This window comes from Falco naumanni, chromosome 5 (genome assembly GCF_017639655.2).
Source record: "Falco naumanni isolate bFalNau1 chromosome 5, bFalNau1.pat, whole genome shotgun sequence".
NCBI classification, from domain to species: Eukaryota; Metazoa; Chordata; class Aves; order Falconiformes; family Falconidae; genus Falco; species Falco naumanni.
The window spans coordinates 15,361,285-15,376,159 of NC_054058.1; the positions used below are offsets into that span (position 1 = coordinate 15,361,285).

Sequence of the window (14,875 nt, forward strand, 5' to 3'; positions counted from 1 at the left end):
CATGCACGTGTAGGTAAGCAGCTGCTTTTCTTTCCAGAGGTAGATAGCTGTACTTGAGGAAATACTTGCTTTTTCCATCAAAATCTTTTAGTGTGTTGTAGGTCCTAAACACACAAATTAAATCTGGTCATGAGCAAACATGAGGAAGGAAGGTTTCTAACCAGAACGTGGAGACTACAGAACAACTTCCACTTAGCGGTGCTAGATTGTAAATACCACAAAGCTGGATAGAAGATTGTGTATTTGCATGTGGCCGTATGAGACTGAACATGATGGTAACACAAATCCATCCTATCCTTACACATTTTTACAGTGCAGCTTTCAGGGGCAGTGGGGACTACTCATTTTCTAAGTCAGGCATGGGACTTTGAGGCACCTGCACCTGAACTGGTTAGCAGTTATTTTGGAGCCAGTAAAGACAAAGGGAGTCACAGCAGCATCACTCACCCAGCTTGACGCCTGTCCCAGGAGGAGAGTAAATCTGCACAGGTTCTTGTTGCGCTCTGTTAACATAAAGGAGCCTGAGGTGACTCTCTGGAAATGAAGGCATCTAATAATTTTGACGTCTAAAGTTAGGTGAGATGAAACGTACTTAAAGCATCTATGCCCTTAAATTAAACATAGCAATAATCTCCTTTCCAAAGAAACATGCCTGCCCCAGACCTTAAAGAAGCAGGGGTAAAATATACTATCTTGCCTTTAGCAATAATTCCTCTTGGCTTCTCTGTGCCAAAATATCTCAAGTCATCTTCCTGTATGACAGGAATGCAATTAAAGCTATTTGCTTAGCTGAAAATATGTGAAAATGTGCACTGTCTTAAGAACAAGAAGTCTAGAGTTCATTACATTGATACCCCTATTCAGTTCGGCATTGAGATTCCTTGAGGTCATGAAAAAAAATCCAGGCAGTTCAAACTGCATACATAACAAAACCAAGTTGGGTTTTTTTTGTGAATCATGCAAATTAATTTGCCTTCAGGTGTATTACATGTTTAATGGTTGCCACACATTATCCTGCAGGAAAATTTGGCAACAATCAGCCAGATGAGTTTCATCTGCTTCAGACACCCTGCTGGTGACTCGAGGGTTTCATAGATGTCTGGCAAATTAGCAAGTCCAGCTCACTTTCAGTTTTACTTGTTAAGTGGCCATCCACACTTTTAAGATGCTTTGGAAGGCCCAGGCCCAGGGTGTTGTGGGTGTTTTTTTGAAATAGCCTTAGGAGGAGGAAGAAAACTTTTCAGGTTACTAAAAGTCAGGCTGCAATGCTTCAGTGAGGGAAGATACATGCAGCTTTTCAGTGATCATCTTTCAATTTATGTTCTCAAACCGTCATCTGTTCCTCTATTCAACACTCATAAATCAGAACTTCAAATGCTTCATATTTCCTTTTTAAAAAAAACCCTCAGAAATTCTCCTGGATGTTTTTACTTTCCAGAACTGTGTTCAGGAGTATCAACCATTTCAGGAACTATCAAATGAAAAACATTGCTACTAACTGAAAAAATACTTGACTTTCAGAAGCATAGGATTACTTCAGAAACCATTCTTCACAGTAAGTAATATTTATTTATGTTAGCAACCCTATTGGTTTCACATCATTGCTCTTTGTAAGTGAGAATTGTAAAATATGGCCTTTAGTAAAAAATAGAGAAAATTGTATCCTGTGTGGTTTCATTCCTTTCCCACCCAACCCAGTCAATGGGACAAAAGATGTATTTAATTTATTCAATTACAGATATTCCAGAAACTCTACAGGAAACCTGTTTTCTCTCTTAGCTTTGGTCTGCTAGCCAGACAGCCATATTAATCACAGAAGTTAAGCTAGCTGCTGTTTTAACACCCACAGTTCTGGTGGAGGAGGTGGGGAAAGTAAGTCCTCGCCTGCAGCAGCTCTCCAGGCTCACTCCAAGTGCCAAGCCTCCTCCTGCATCCGCCTGTGAGACAGACCTGGGATCCGAGCAGATCCCAGGCTTCACTTACCAAAAAAGCAACCAGATCATCGGTAACAAGACCATCCGTTGTGCCAAAAACAGGGCTGGTGCAGGGCCCTCCCCTTCATTGCAGGGGAGAGCTGGGAGGCAATTTCTAACTGATTGCAACTTCTTTCCCAGCTCTCTGGCTACCAGCTTAGAGCACTTCCCTAGAGACAAGTCCAAACCAGTGGACCCAGCAATATGAATCCCAAACACATGCTATAGACAAAGTGTCCCTCTGAAAACCATCTGTGAACTCTATATTAGCAGCAGCAAGTCATGGAATCAAATTTAAAAGTAATTTAAAGAGGCAACTTTATCTTGTGTGACTACACACCGGTGGGGGGCTTGCCTGTCATTGATTAGCAGGTCTTAGTACTGGGTTCAGATTTAGCTAGGAAATAAGCAGCCGTAGAGTGTAAATCCTTCAGGTTGCTGTACGTCCCTCTGGTACTGAGAGTAGCCCTGCACCTCTCCTGACACACCAACCTTTCATCTGCAGGACAGCTGCACAACCAAGGACCTGGCCAGCAGGTACCTGCCATCCACCACCAGCTCCTTCTCCTGTACAAGTGCCCAAGCCAGCCTACCTCCTGGGAATGCAGGATCTTCCCAGAGTTTCTAAAGCTCCTTTAAAGCCAGTGAGCTGCTCTCAGCAGTGAAGTGCAGTTTGGTTTATATCCCCCAGTCCTTATGGGAGTTACAGAAGCTTAATCCAGGCTAAAAGATTCTTAAGAAATGGAGCAAGCAATATAAGTCAGATTTACCAACACTCATAACATTATTAAAATAGAAATTTCTTAAAAATTGCACTGCTTCATAATTTCTGCATTTTTTCTAGTAACCCTTTCTCAAGCCTTGTAAACAGTCATTGCTACTCTTGAATATATTGCTACAATGCTCCGGTGTCTAAGAACGGCTGACAGCATTCACTTTTGTAACACATTAAGCTTACATGATAATTAGCTTCCATGACATGGACAAGTGACTCTGCTCTGAAAGCGCAATGGAAGTAAGCACGTACCTGTGTCCCACCTGTATTTCCCAGGTGGAAGGGAGGAGAATGGTCAGACAGGTGACATGCAGCCACATTTCCAGTGACTGGGAGGTAGGACCTATTCCACCTGCACTTTTGAGTTGGTCCCATTCACATCCTGTGTCTGACCTGTTCCTCATTTAGTACACTGTTGTACTGATGCTAACGCATTGCAGCGTGAGCAAATACACTGCTGTAAGCACAAGCCAAAGGAAACTAATGTGATCCAAATGGCTTCTTCTCACCTGCAAAGCAACAACGTGAGCAGATAGCATCTCTTGCATGACTGTGGCTTTCCCAACTTCAATTACAGAAGCAGGCTTTCTGGTATTTCAGTAGGACTGCTATAAACTTAGTATAACCTGCCCTATAGCAAAAGCTTTCTCTCCTGGTACCCTTGTGTATGTTGAAGTACACAGTGCATCCAAGCACTGCTCAGGGCACATTGCAGGAGACTTTTAAGTAGGCCTCGACTTTCCAGAAGATACCAGCTAAATACTTGTTCTTCCACTCACTGTTGCAACTGATCTATCCTTTGCCTGATGCTTTTAAATAAGGATAGTGATTCACAAGCTGTGATAGCAAAATGATAGGTTATGTCCTCCAAAAGAGCCGGAGGGAAGAGAAATCCTGCTGTGAAAGTCTCTTGAACTGACAGGGAACTGCTTGTCTCCTGACCACTCTGGTGCTACACCCCAGATCCATGACTCACACGAGTTGTGGTTCACAGTTCTTTATCTATGCTTAATCCAAAGCATGTAATAACCTTTCTAGTTGCATTCGCACCTGCACAAGGTAAGTTATGGGCGACCAGCTTAATAAAGTTGGCACCTGCCCTCAAATAGAAACCCCTCCCAAATGCCCCCACAGAAATACGACCAAGATTTAACAAGTCCATCTGTCCCCTGCCTCCCTGGGGCTTACTGGTCTGCTTCAAAGTCCCACAGTGTTTCTTTACAACTGATGGATAGAAGCGACCCACACACTTCTGACTACTCAGCAAAGGAAATCTGTCTGTTGGCCCCATTTATAAATCCCCCAACCACCAAGAACACATGTACCAGGGCAGAAGCTTCTGGTTTTGTTCTTAACATATCCCAAGTATTTTCATTGTCTCTTCTTCGGTCTGCAGGCAAGGGATTGCTTAACTCTGATGAATCTGGCATATGTTGCACATCTATTCTGTTTAAACCCCAACACCTTCCTGAGGTATTGGCTTTCAAACATATTTTGACATTTCTCTCCACCTTTGCAAAATTGTCAGCTACAGTAGAAATGGCATTTGAGTTGAAAATTCAAGTCTGCTTTTCAAGTCGAAAATTTCCAGCGCCTGGGTTTTGTTTAAACTCTTAAGTGCCAGGTGTCTTATCTTCCCTGAGCCAGCTATTATTTTAGAAACATTAGTGGTGGCTTCCAGTGATGGTGGTAATTTTACATGATGGCTGCAACAAAATTGATTTGCCACCGTTTAAGGCAGCCCTCTCATCTGACCTCATGCAGGTGCTGTGATGCATTTCACAGCTAGACCAGAGGAGAATTTGTGCCCGCGGATGAAAACAGGGGACAAACCACCTTTCCTTTATGGCAAGATGACAACGTCCAATGCTACTGCTTAATGTTGAAGTATTCCTAGTCAATTCAAAAAAGTGAGACATTCAACTTTTTCAGGACTGAGCCAACCTGAAGCAAAATTTAGTTGCTGTTAAAGTTTCCCATACATTGGAAAAACCTGAATCATTCAGCTATTTTGATGTTCTCCCAAAGAAAAAAAGACAACAAGCGCCACCTAAAAAGTCCGAGACTTTCTGCTTTCTTTCATGCAAACAAAATGGCCAAATTGAGATTGCACCAGCAGTGTTCATTCTGGCATTTTGTAATTTCTAAGATTTAGACTTGGTAACCCCAGCAGCCTTTCAGCATACATTTTGGAAATAATGTTATATGCTATGTATAATATAGCCATAGAAGTGTATGGATGCCAAGCTATGAAAATTATTTCTCTGCTCTTTGGCAGACTGCACAGGCAGAGAATTAGATTATGTTCTATTTCTTTCTGGTTTGTAATATATTTAGACAACTGAATGGCTTTTCATTTGGTGCTTGTCCTGCAATTCATTTCTCATATCCTTCGTTTCAGTCTTGTGAGGCTTTTTTCAAAATCTCATGCATTGTGCTTTGTCCTCCCTTGTCCTTCCATTTATGGGGAAGGAGGACATTCCTATTGCCTATAATAATCAGTGCATCCGCCAAGGGCTTCTTATTGCAGAAAGCTGTTTGTTAGCCTGGTACCCGAGCTCTTCCTATGAACAGAGAGAGCAACAGCTTTTCTTCCGCTCCCAGCACGACCAGATTTGAAGGCATTGCAGCAGAACCTCAACAGATGCAGAACAGTGCAGGTCTCCTTAGATCAGTGTAATACAATTTTACACCAGAGCAAGTTCTGGACATTTGCAGACACTGTTTGCTTTGTTTTCTGAGGTCTGAAGGGGCTCCGATGATTGATGGTGCTTTTATGTGAACACTAACTTACCAAGGGGCCCTGGAACAGTGAATGTGACAACCATTTACTTCATTTGTCAGAAAATTACAAAGGTCTCTGAACAAAACTTGTCTCCAGAGGCTCTGAATCCTTCCTTCGTTATTAACGGATGTCATTTTTTCTAGCGGAACTAAGCCGCCATGCAAAGTCATTGCTGTGGAAGAGGAGGCAATCTTTTAGTTGGCCTCTTCCTTGATGGGCAATGAAAATCGATGCGGCTTGACAGGGTGCTGTTCCTGAGCAGCCAGGTAGAGCAGCAGTGGCACTCGGGGGTGTCAGAGTCACACAAGGGCAGTAACCTTTGCTAGCGAGTAAGAGCAACCAGAGCCACCGTCCAGAGCACACGCTTCAGCTCTAAATACATTAAAATCCCGTAGAAGTGACCAGAAGTGACAAATAACAGGGTTTCTGTTGCCAAGCATGCTGTTTGGGGATGCTGGGATAATATACTCTGGCTAACTGTACATGGAAATTAGCATTCGTCTTTCTTAGGAAAATGCGAGTATTTTCAGTGATCCCACTATTGTAAAACGGTCTGAAGCAGCATCGCTCAATGCTACTGATCCAACCCTCAGTCAGTCAGTCACACACCCCACTTCTCCCTAGAGGAAGAGAACCCTTTAGCCTGGCATCTGTCCTGTCAACGTTTGGTTTCAGGCAGAGACTATTGATTCAGCACCAGGCTCAGCCAGGAGCTTGGAAAATGTCGGGTCAATACTTCGTATTTGATGGAAGAGGCTTTCAGAGCTGCATATGGTCTGTGTGTTGCTGGCTCTGCTGTTCGCATCCTCCCACTCATGCTCCGCTCCCGTAGCTTTATACACACATTGGGGAACTGGCAGAGAAGTGAAGCTACTCACAGGAGTGGTATTTTAACTTCTGTGCTGCATGCAAATATTCATAAACTTTCCTATGGTCTTTGGATTTGGGAACTCTCATTTTACACCACCTTGGTGACAGTCTTGATTTTACATTACCCTTGGAAAAGGGATCTGTCCAGGAGCAACTTTGGGACTCTCAGGTATGGAAAAAGAGCGACTGACCGATGGGTCTGACACATTTAAAATTGTATTCTGTCCTGGAGCATGCAAATCCCAGCTTTACTTGCTCCATCTCTAAACATTTATGTAAAAATAAATAAATAACTAAAAGAAACCGCATCTTGTCAAACAAGCTAGTGATTTAAATTATGCAGACTGTAGGTTAGTAAAGCATTTCACCTAAGCTAAGGCACACAGCGGTCTACAGAAGAGTGGAAAGATACAACTCTAGGTGCTGTGCAGGATGTAGGTTGCTCCAAGCCATGACACGTGCTCATACTCTTCAGTTTCTCTCTCCCCAGGTATTTTTAAAATTAATTATAACTAAGTCTAGGGAGACTCTCTTCTAGATACAAACAACTTGTTTTAAACTTCTGCATGCAGACCTCACAAGGGGCAGGTTTGCATGTTTTGTTAATATCCATTTCTACCAGCAGCAAAAAAAGGACAGTGACAGAACAAAACAATGCAAAGTAATTATTTTTTTTCTAACATGAATAAGGCTAATCTAGGCTGTTTGATTATTAGGAAGCAATTAACTGTCAAACCTTGACATAGGCTTCATTTGATGGAGTTTTGGGTAAAGACTTAAATCCTCAGAATTATTACAAGAGAATTGCATATTTCTGTTCAGAGATCCTCCCTGACTAACGGTACTGTGAGAAATGCAAAGATCTGAATTAAAATAATACAGCTGAGCGACATCTCAGGTGGCTGCTGACCCGACCTTGTGCTTCTGAGCAGATTTACCACTGCAATTTCAATGGGGTTATGCTGACAGGAAAGTTTAGACTCAAGCCTCATATACTGGATAGATTTGATGGGTAGAACATTAGAAAACCTCAAACATACTGATCCCCACAAATATCCTGCTGTCTGAGCAGATTTTTCTTTATATTTTATACATTAATGGAATGCAATATGTATAATGTAGCCCATAGACGCGGGAATACCCAATATGCAAAGAACTCTGGTGGGAAAAGTTAATTAAGTATTGTTGCTACTAGGAGACCAAACTGTGCCTCCAACAGCTTGTATTCATACCGTTATGCCTGCCTGCTTGAGCAAACAGATGCATTGTTTTAGTTTGTTATTACAATTAGTAATCCTGGTCTACCTCAGAACTTTGCCTAGTTGAGCTTCCAGCCAGTTACCTACATGCTGCCATAGCTCATATATGGCTGGATCACATAGCTATGTGATTTGCACATGGTGAAGATGGGTAGATTTAAAGCATTTGTTAGTCCAGGAGGTACTGCAAGGAAAAAATGATGAATATTCACAACACTTTTGTGAGGAAGGCACATGAATATAGTATTTACTTATTTACTTATGTGGAAATAAAGGTGCGTTTTCTCATCATATGAAAGGAATAGGGGTTAGAGTAAGCAGCCTACGCTTGATCTGACAAATACCTTGGTAATGAGTGCGAAAGGAAGGCTCCATGCCATTTGATAAAGGCATTTACCGTATGCAGAAGGAAGCCCTTGGCACTTGGTACTTTCAGAGTAGACTACAAGCAGTAGAAATGAGATTATCAGGTTTTTGCATTTCCTCTTTCACCTTTGCAGGCAAGTATTTGATCTTTTCATCTCACAGGTAGTGGACAACACAATGTGGAATTAGTACACTGGCATACATACAGAAAGAGGGATATGGGGTGAAATCTGTTTTTTATCACGTAGCATACAGCCTTGCTGTCTCCAGTAGCCAAGGCTCCATGATCTGCAGGAAAGTATCCCATCTCCCTCCCTCCTAAGTTCCCAGGGTTCCCCTTTTGATGATGCTCACCCAGGGGTTGGCCTGGCACATCATGAGCACCTCAGGTGTGCACCCAGACCCAGGAGCTAGGCAGCACGCCACATCCCCCCAGGTAACAGGTAAGAATAAGCAACTTGTGCACCTACTGTGCAATTAATATTTTGCAGAACTGGGACCAGTTTAATACAAACAGGGAGAAACAAGGTTAGCCTCCTGCTCTGACTACATAGAAAAAAGAGAAGGCAAATGCAACCATCGATATCACACAAGCTCACACTGGGCCAAATAGAGCTAATAAGGGAAGGCAGAGGCCTCCTACATCTCTTCTTCTTTGCTTTTCCTTCCTCTTTTGTGCCTCCTTGAATTAAATCCACAACCAATTTTTTCTTTACAGGAAATACTGTGACATTGTGTGCTCGTGAAAGATTATGGGAACATTTGTGTTTATGTCTTCCAGAAAATTATATTGATGTGCCTCAAGATGGGAGAGGTAAGATCAGACTTCAAGGAGCAGCTTTCAAGAAAATCAGCTAAATTACAAGAGTTGAAAAGCAGGAAAGAGAAAGACTACAAGAGGGAGATTGAGCAAGTCACCTGACGAGAAACATCATTCAGACAACTTCTATAGGCAAACTATATAGAAAGAGTCTCCAGAAGAAAGTAGCATGTAAGCAATATTTTAATTCTAGACTGACAATACTATCTCTGAAAAGAAGCATCATATCTGAGGAAATGCTTAATAGGAAGAAAATTAAGTTGCTCTGGCAAATCCACACAAAGGTGGAAAAAGATCACAAAACAAACCTTTGGTAGATAACTTTTCTTTGCCTTCCCATCCATCTATTGCCATTTGAGCCTAATCTAAGTGTCAGAATACTGAATGTGAGTTTTTCCAAAGTTCTCTGGTGAATATTTTGTCACAATAGGGTAGATGCTGGCAATCCCCATCACTGTTAATCATATTGTCATCTGCATTACAAGGTAAGTGAAGCCCTGTCATTGAGTCAAACTGCGGGGTAGCAGTCGTTTCAACCTTAGTACACATTTTAAGATAATTGGCAATGATTCTGCTAAGATATCAGACATCTGAGCCCATCTTGGCTTCAGCTTCACCCAGCCTCCTGAAGAGGGGAGCTTTATTATGAAGCAACACAGACACCCCACTCCACCCACATACTCCTAGAAGCCGAAAGAGAAACAGAAGAAAATCAACAAACTATATATCTCAAAAGCAATAATACCATTGTCCCTCTGTTTTACAAGGCAATAGTGCAATTCATTTAGCCACCAACTGGCTTCAGAGTTTACCCCTCACAAATCTAACATTTCTAAGCCAGAAAGGCAATGATGCTACCACAGAAGTATGTGGGGTACTTGGTCATTAGGTTGCAATAGCTTGACCTAACTTTCCACAGGACAGGTTTATTTTAAAACCATACAGTATCAATTACATGAGCAAATCCTGTGAAATTCAGTTATTTAATGGAGAACCTGTCAACGACAACCAAACAGAAGAGTTAATCTAGAAATCATGACATAAAGCCATGATAATCCCAAATTAATCCTTCATGCCTAATACCTCATCCTGCAAATCTGAATAACTTTAAAATACCTGTGTATTTTACTGTATAACCAACATGAGAAACACCTTGTCAACAAACAATTAAGTTTTCCTTTTGTACCTCTTTGATTTGAGTGAATTTTAGTCTTCTGTTACACTCAAAAGGGATAGACTACTGAGTGATTTGAGCTAATTCACAGCTACCAGGGTGCACGAAGGTACATGACCAAAGCCGTGCAGGATTAAATAGTGCTGGGGGACCCAACAAGGCTGGACACCACAGCAGTGCTCAGTCTTCAAAAGAGGCCCAGTCTGAGCAGGATACCAAATATGCATATGGCCCCTTTTCTTTGCAAAGCAACTAGTAAAAAATACTGAGCATTAATGAGTAAAGGCAGGCAGCAGCTAGTACAAAAAAATTCAAATGCTACAGGTGGGAGCGCCGCTCTGCAGGCATTAGACTCCATCCCGTCCTGGGTAAGCTTAAGGTCTGGTCCATTCTCACGCTTCACAAATGCTGCTGCATGTGCACCTCTGCATGCAGCTCAGCTTGTAGAGGCCTAACGGCTCTGCCACAGTGCAGCTGGGGTGTTTTACATTGTGAGGAACACCACACTTCAAATAAACTACTATTTTTTAAACCTTGATGCACACTGAACCCAATAGACTCTAGTTTTCTGAAGAGCATTCCATCAGAGCACTGCACCATTCAAAGCACTTCAGCTGGGAACAAAAAGAACCTCCAGCAGAGACACACCTTAAGTGGCTTGCAGATACTGGCAGACAGTCCAAACTGCTCTCTCCTTGGTGATGAGAGGCTTCAGCAGGGAAAGGTCAGTGCTCCTGGCAGTGGGAGAACTGGTCCTATGAGATGTAAGGCTATTAGTGCCAGCTTGCAAGAAATACAAAGGAAACCAAGTAGCTGGAAGCAATGCCATCCATGCCTCTGCAAACATCACATCTCCACACCTCCACATTGTCTCCCAAGATCCATAACCCCTGCAAGACACCCAAAGTATGTATCTACAGTAATCAGTCTTACCTTGGCGCTTTGCAGTAACTCTTTGCTCCTTCTGTCTTCTACCAGCACCTACTTTCATTGTGAGATGATGACCGCCCGCCACAGAGAGCTTTGTAAAAAGCTTATGTTCATGAAGGAATTTGTATTAGATACTGGTTTGTGTGACTTACTGTATTTTGTAAGGGTTTTTTTCCCTTTGGGAATTGTGCGTTATTAATGAGCAGTTTTATGCTTTACTTCTAGTACATGTATACCTTGTAATTGATGTGCTTTTTGTTTGTTTGTTTGTTTTATTTTATTCTCTATACAGAGCCAGTTAATATAAGGTAGATACTCTCTGGCTGAAATTCTGATTTTGCCTACCAATTAATTTATGGATAATTCCTTGTCATAGCTGATGAACAACTGTTCATCAATTGTGTTGTTATAATCATCTGATAGCCTCTCTAGTTCAGCAGAATATAAGATCCTGAATAAGACCAATGCTCATTGGGCCTTAAACTAAAGGGAAATAGTGTATCACACATGTTTCCCTACCACCATCACTATTGGCCCTTCTCCCTTAGCATCTAGGACATCGTAGAAGAGCACTGGCTAGACAGTCACTGGAACATTTCAACCATCTGTATAGCTGTGCTCAATACCCCTCTGCATTTACCTGATCAAAATCATGGTGAACCAGATAAACTGCAATGAATTCTTCAACTGCTTTTGCAGAAAGAGACTGGTTCAAACACAATCTTTCTCAAAAATAAAAGACCTGGACTAAAATAGATATATTTTCCTCTGTGTCCATCCTGGTATGGTTGGAAAAATAAGGGATCTAAAATTAACATTTAAAGAAGTGTGTAATTCCATCATACACCCCGTTTAACAATGGCAGCTGTCTGTCTCAATGGCTATTAATGACCTTTGTGCTCCAGAAGCCTCCTTCCTTGTCCAACTCATTTCTGTCTTCAGTTTCACCAAAAACTGAGTGTCCAACTTCTTAATAATTGCTGTGTATAACATAGGACATAAAAAGATAAGTTATAAAGCTTGTGCAGGACTTGGTGTTGTAATTAACCATCTTTTGTGCCTGGTTATCAATCTTACAAAAATACAGAGTGAAAACAATCCGGCCTCTTAAGGTATACTTCAGCATATTGTAGCAGCTATTTTAGATAACTGTTTTTAATAGTTTTATGATGGCTGTGATTTCTAAAGTCAATTCTATTTTGCCACCAGTGATGGTGTATGACAAATAAAGCAACAAAAACAAAACCTCACCCACCTGCCAGGAAGAAACATCTTTTCTCAGCCTTGAAAATTCTCTTGTATAAGACAGGCATTTCTTCTAGTCCTCCTTTTACATAAATAGTAAATCACTAAGAAGATAATATATACAGTATGATAGTCTATTTTAATAGTCAGCAGTCAAATTTTAGGCTAATTAAGCTAACTAGAAATTCTAGGGTTGCAGTGATTTCCCATTCTTTATTAATACATTGATAATAATACTGTTTACATAACACTTGATGTTTGAAATCAATACGTGCCAGTGTCCAGTGATTTGCTAATCTAGTTTTTGATCTAATCCTGTCCTATTTTTTGCAGCATTCTCTAACTTCATATTATGAATCACATTGTCTTTCTAAAGTGATTGCCAAGTAAACCAAAAATGTGTTTTACAATGCTATTGCACTGCTCTTGTCTTTATATACAGTAGTTTTTATAAAGATGTCATTAGGTTTTAATAAATGAGTGTAACGTAAACTAATCTCTGTAATAAAACTTGCTTTACTGTTTCAAAGACTGTCTGGCTTAGCTTTAGAGATTTGAGTTTATACATTTTTTTTTGTAGCTTCAAACTTCATGTCTTTCTTTCCATCTGCAGGGAAATCCCTAGAAACCAATATTCTGTAGTTTATACAAGGAAAAACGAAGAGAATGTATTTAATACAAAGAACAACACTTGCATTTGGGGGGGGGTGGGGGGGCAAAGGGGCCCCCCCTAAAAAAAACACACTACAAAAGAAAAGACTAAGTCCATTGCATAGATAAATACATGGTCCATTTAGTCTTCGTCACATTTCCAGCAGTTGCTAATACCAGGTACTTAAGAGGGAATTGTGGGATACTGAACAGAGACTGCTAAGAAATAAACATAATCTTTCCACTACTCAGGGCCAGCTGAGAAGGCTAAACACGCAACTGAGCGGATAGAAAGCAACATTTTGATTTCCACAAAGTACTCTCACCCATACAGATGTTACGGGAGGTCCACCTACCCAGCTGAGACACAACTGAACTTTTAACAAAAAGGCAGGACTAACAATTCACAAAGGCAAGAGATAATTATTTTTATTTTTTTTTCCCCTGCCAGGCTGAAGGATTTGGACAGTTTATACAGAAACATTTAGACTTTCTAAGCACACTGTGCTCTCTCAGGTCCTTTTGTCACCTATTGTTTAGGAGGCTTCATTACCTATGCTTGAAAAAAAGCATTCTGAGCTGAGATTTCAGCCTTCAGCCTAGTAAAAAGGAACATTTTTGACAACTGCATTAAACGCAGACACACAAAAATAACCACCCAAAAAAATTGGCTCTTTTCTGTTCGTATCTTTGCTTATACTTAAAGCTTCTTCTCCACCAACACTCAAGAAAATTTCAGTAATATTCATGGGCAGTCTAAGTCCCAGCACAGTGCCTGGGCAACGGGGAGTCATGGGGGGTTTTTCACCTCTCGGTGCAGGTTGCTTCCCCAGATGGAAACGGCTCTTGCTCTTCGCTGTCCTGTGGCTCCCAAGCATCAGTTCTCTTCAGCTGTTGTCCTGCCCAGCGCTTGTCCTTGGCTCATCCCGAGTTTTGATGTCCAAGTGACACAATGGCATTTACAAACACAGGATGTACCTTTTCACATTAGAAATTATGCTTTCAGTATCGGGTCACTATCCCCAGACTACAGACTGTGCTCCAGGAATTGCCTAAATAGTCAAAAAATACAGAAAATGTAAAGCCAAATTTAAAAAACAGATGAGAAAACCTCTGTAATGTCAATAATTTCATGTAATAATTTCATTAGTTCATTCCTGTAGCTTCTATAACTGCACATCAGCTCAAAAATGGAAAAGGAACATTTTCATTAAAGCAGTACTTCAATAATTCTTAGATTTTTACAACTGTAAGAGACTACAATTACATCCCACTGTGCTGAGATGGAGACATAATGCAGAAAGAGGACAAAAGACCATTTTAAAAATACATAAATATGTAAAAATACCAACAGTAAAAACCTACTCCCCTTCTCAAACTGCACTTGCAATTATGAAAACAGCTAAATGTACAAGACAAATTATAAGAGAAATGGTAAATTGACGTATTGGGTGTGTTACAGCTCCCTTACCAAGTTTCAACAATTTTTATAGCATACCTCTAGTAGTTGAGTAAGAGTTATATTCAATACATTACGCTCAGCAGGAATGTTTTTTATATACCAAATGAGCAAATTAAGTGTCTCTGGAATTTCCATAGAAGCTGTTAAAACGCTGATAGTGACTTACAGACTGCCATTACCAAGCCATTATCACCAAATCGTAAGCAAACAGGACAATCACAACCAGTTCCTTTAAGTATTTGTTCTTACTGGAAAGCAGAGACCATGCTGATCCGCTTGCCATGCTCATGTGCAGAAGGACAAGGAGAGAAAAGGTATCTGGGTTTTGATATTTACTTCCAAGAAAGCAAAATCCTCTCACTCTCACTCAAGTAATTCTCAACAGTTAATTAAATTTGTGCAGCAAATGGAGACTGTAACATACTAATATATTAGGTATGTATGTGTGGGCATCCATGTGTAAGTGTGTAATAGCTTTGATTTCCCATTCAGAATTTTATCTCTCTTCTTTGAACAGCTGAACTGTACAGAGCCTCAAACTCTTCCCAAATTTGAATTCATCATT

The 14,875-nt window shown here is 40.9% G+C and overlaps 1 protein-coding gene across 4 annotated transcripts in view; it reads left to right on the plus strand.

Annotated features, from left to right (window-relative positions):
* Positions 1 to 12,712, plus strand: part of SHISAL1 (shisa like 1) — an 86,383-nt gene extending 73,671 nt beyond the window's left edge. For 2 of the 4 annotated variants that reach the window (XR_005828165.1, XR_005828166.1), the window contains 2 exons: positions 1,439 to 1,555; positions 8,810 to 12,712. Coding sequence is in view for 2 of the 4 variants with exons in the window: in XM_040596332.1 (XP_040452266.1) it covers positions 8,810 to 8,822 (13 nt within the window). In the remaining 2 variants the exon portion in view is untranslated. The remainder of the gene's footprint in view (positions 1 to 1,438; positions 1,556 to 8,809) is intronic. The other 2 variants (XM_040596332.1, XM_040596333.1) reach the window with 1 other exon arrangement.
* The last annotated feature ends 2,163 nt before the right edge of the window (positions 12,713 to 14,875 follow it).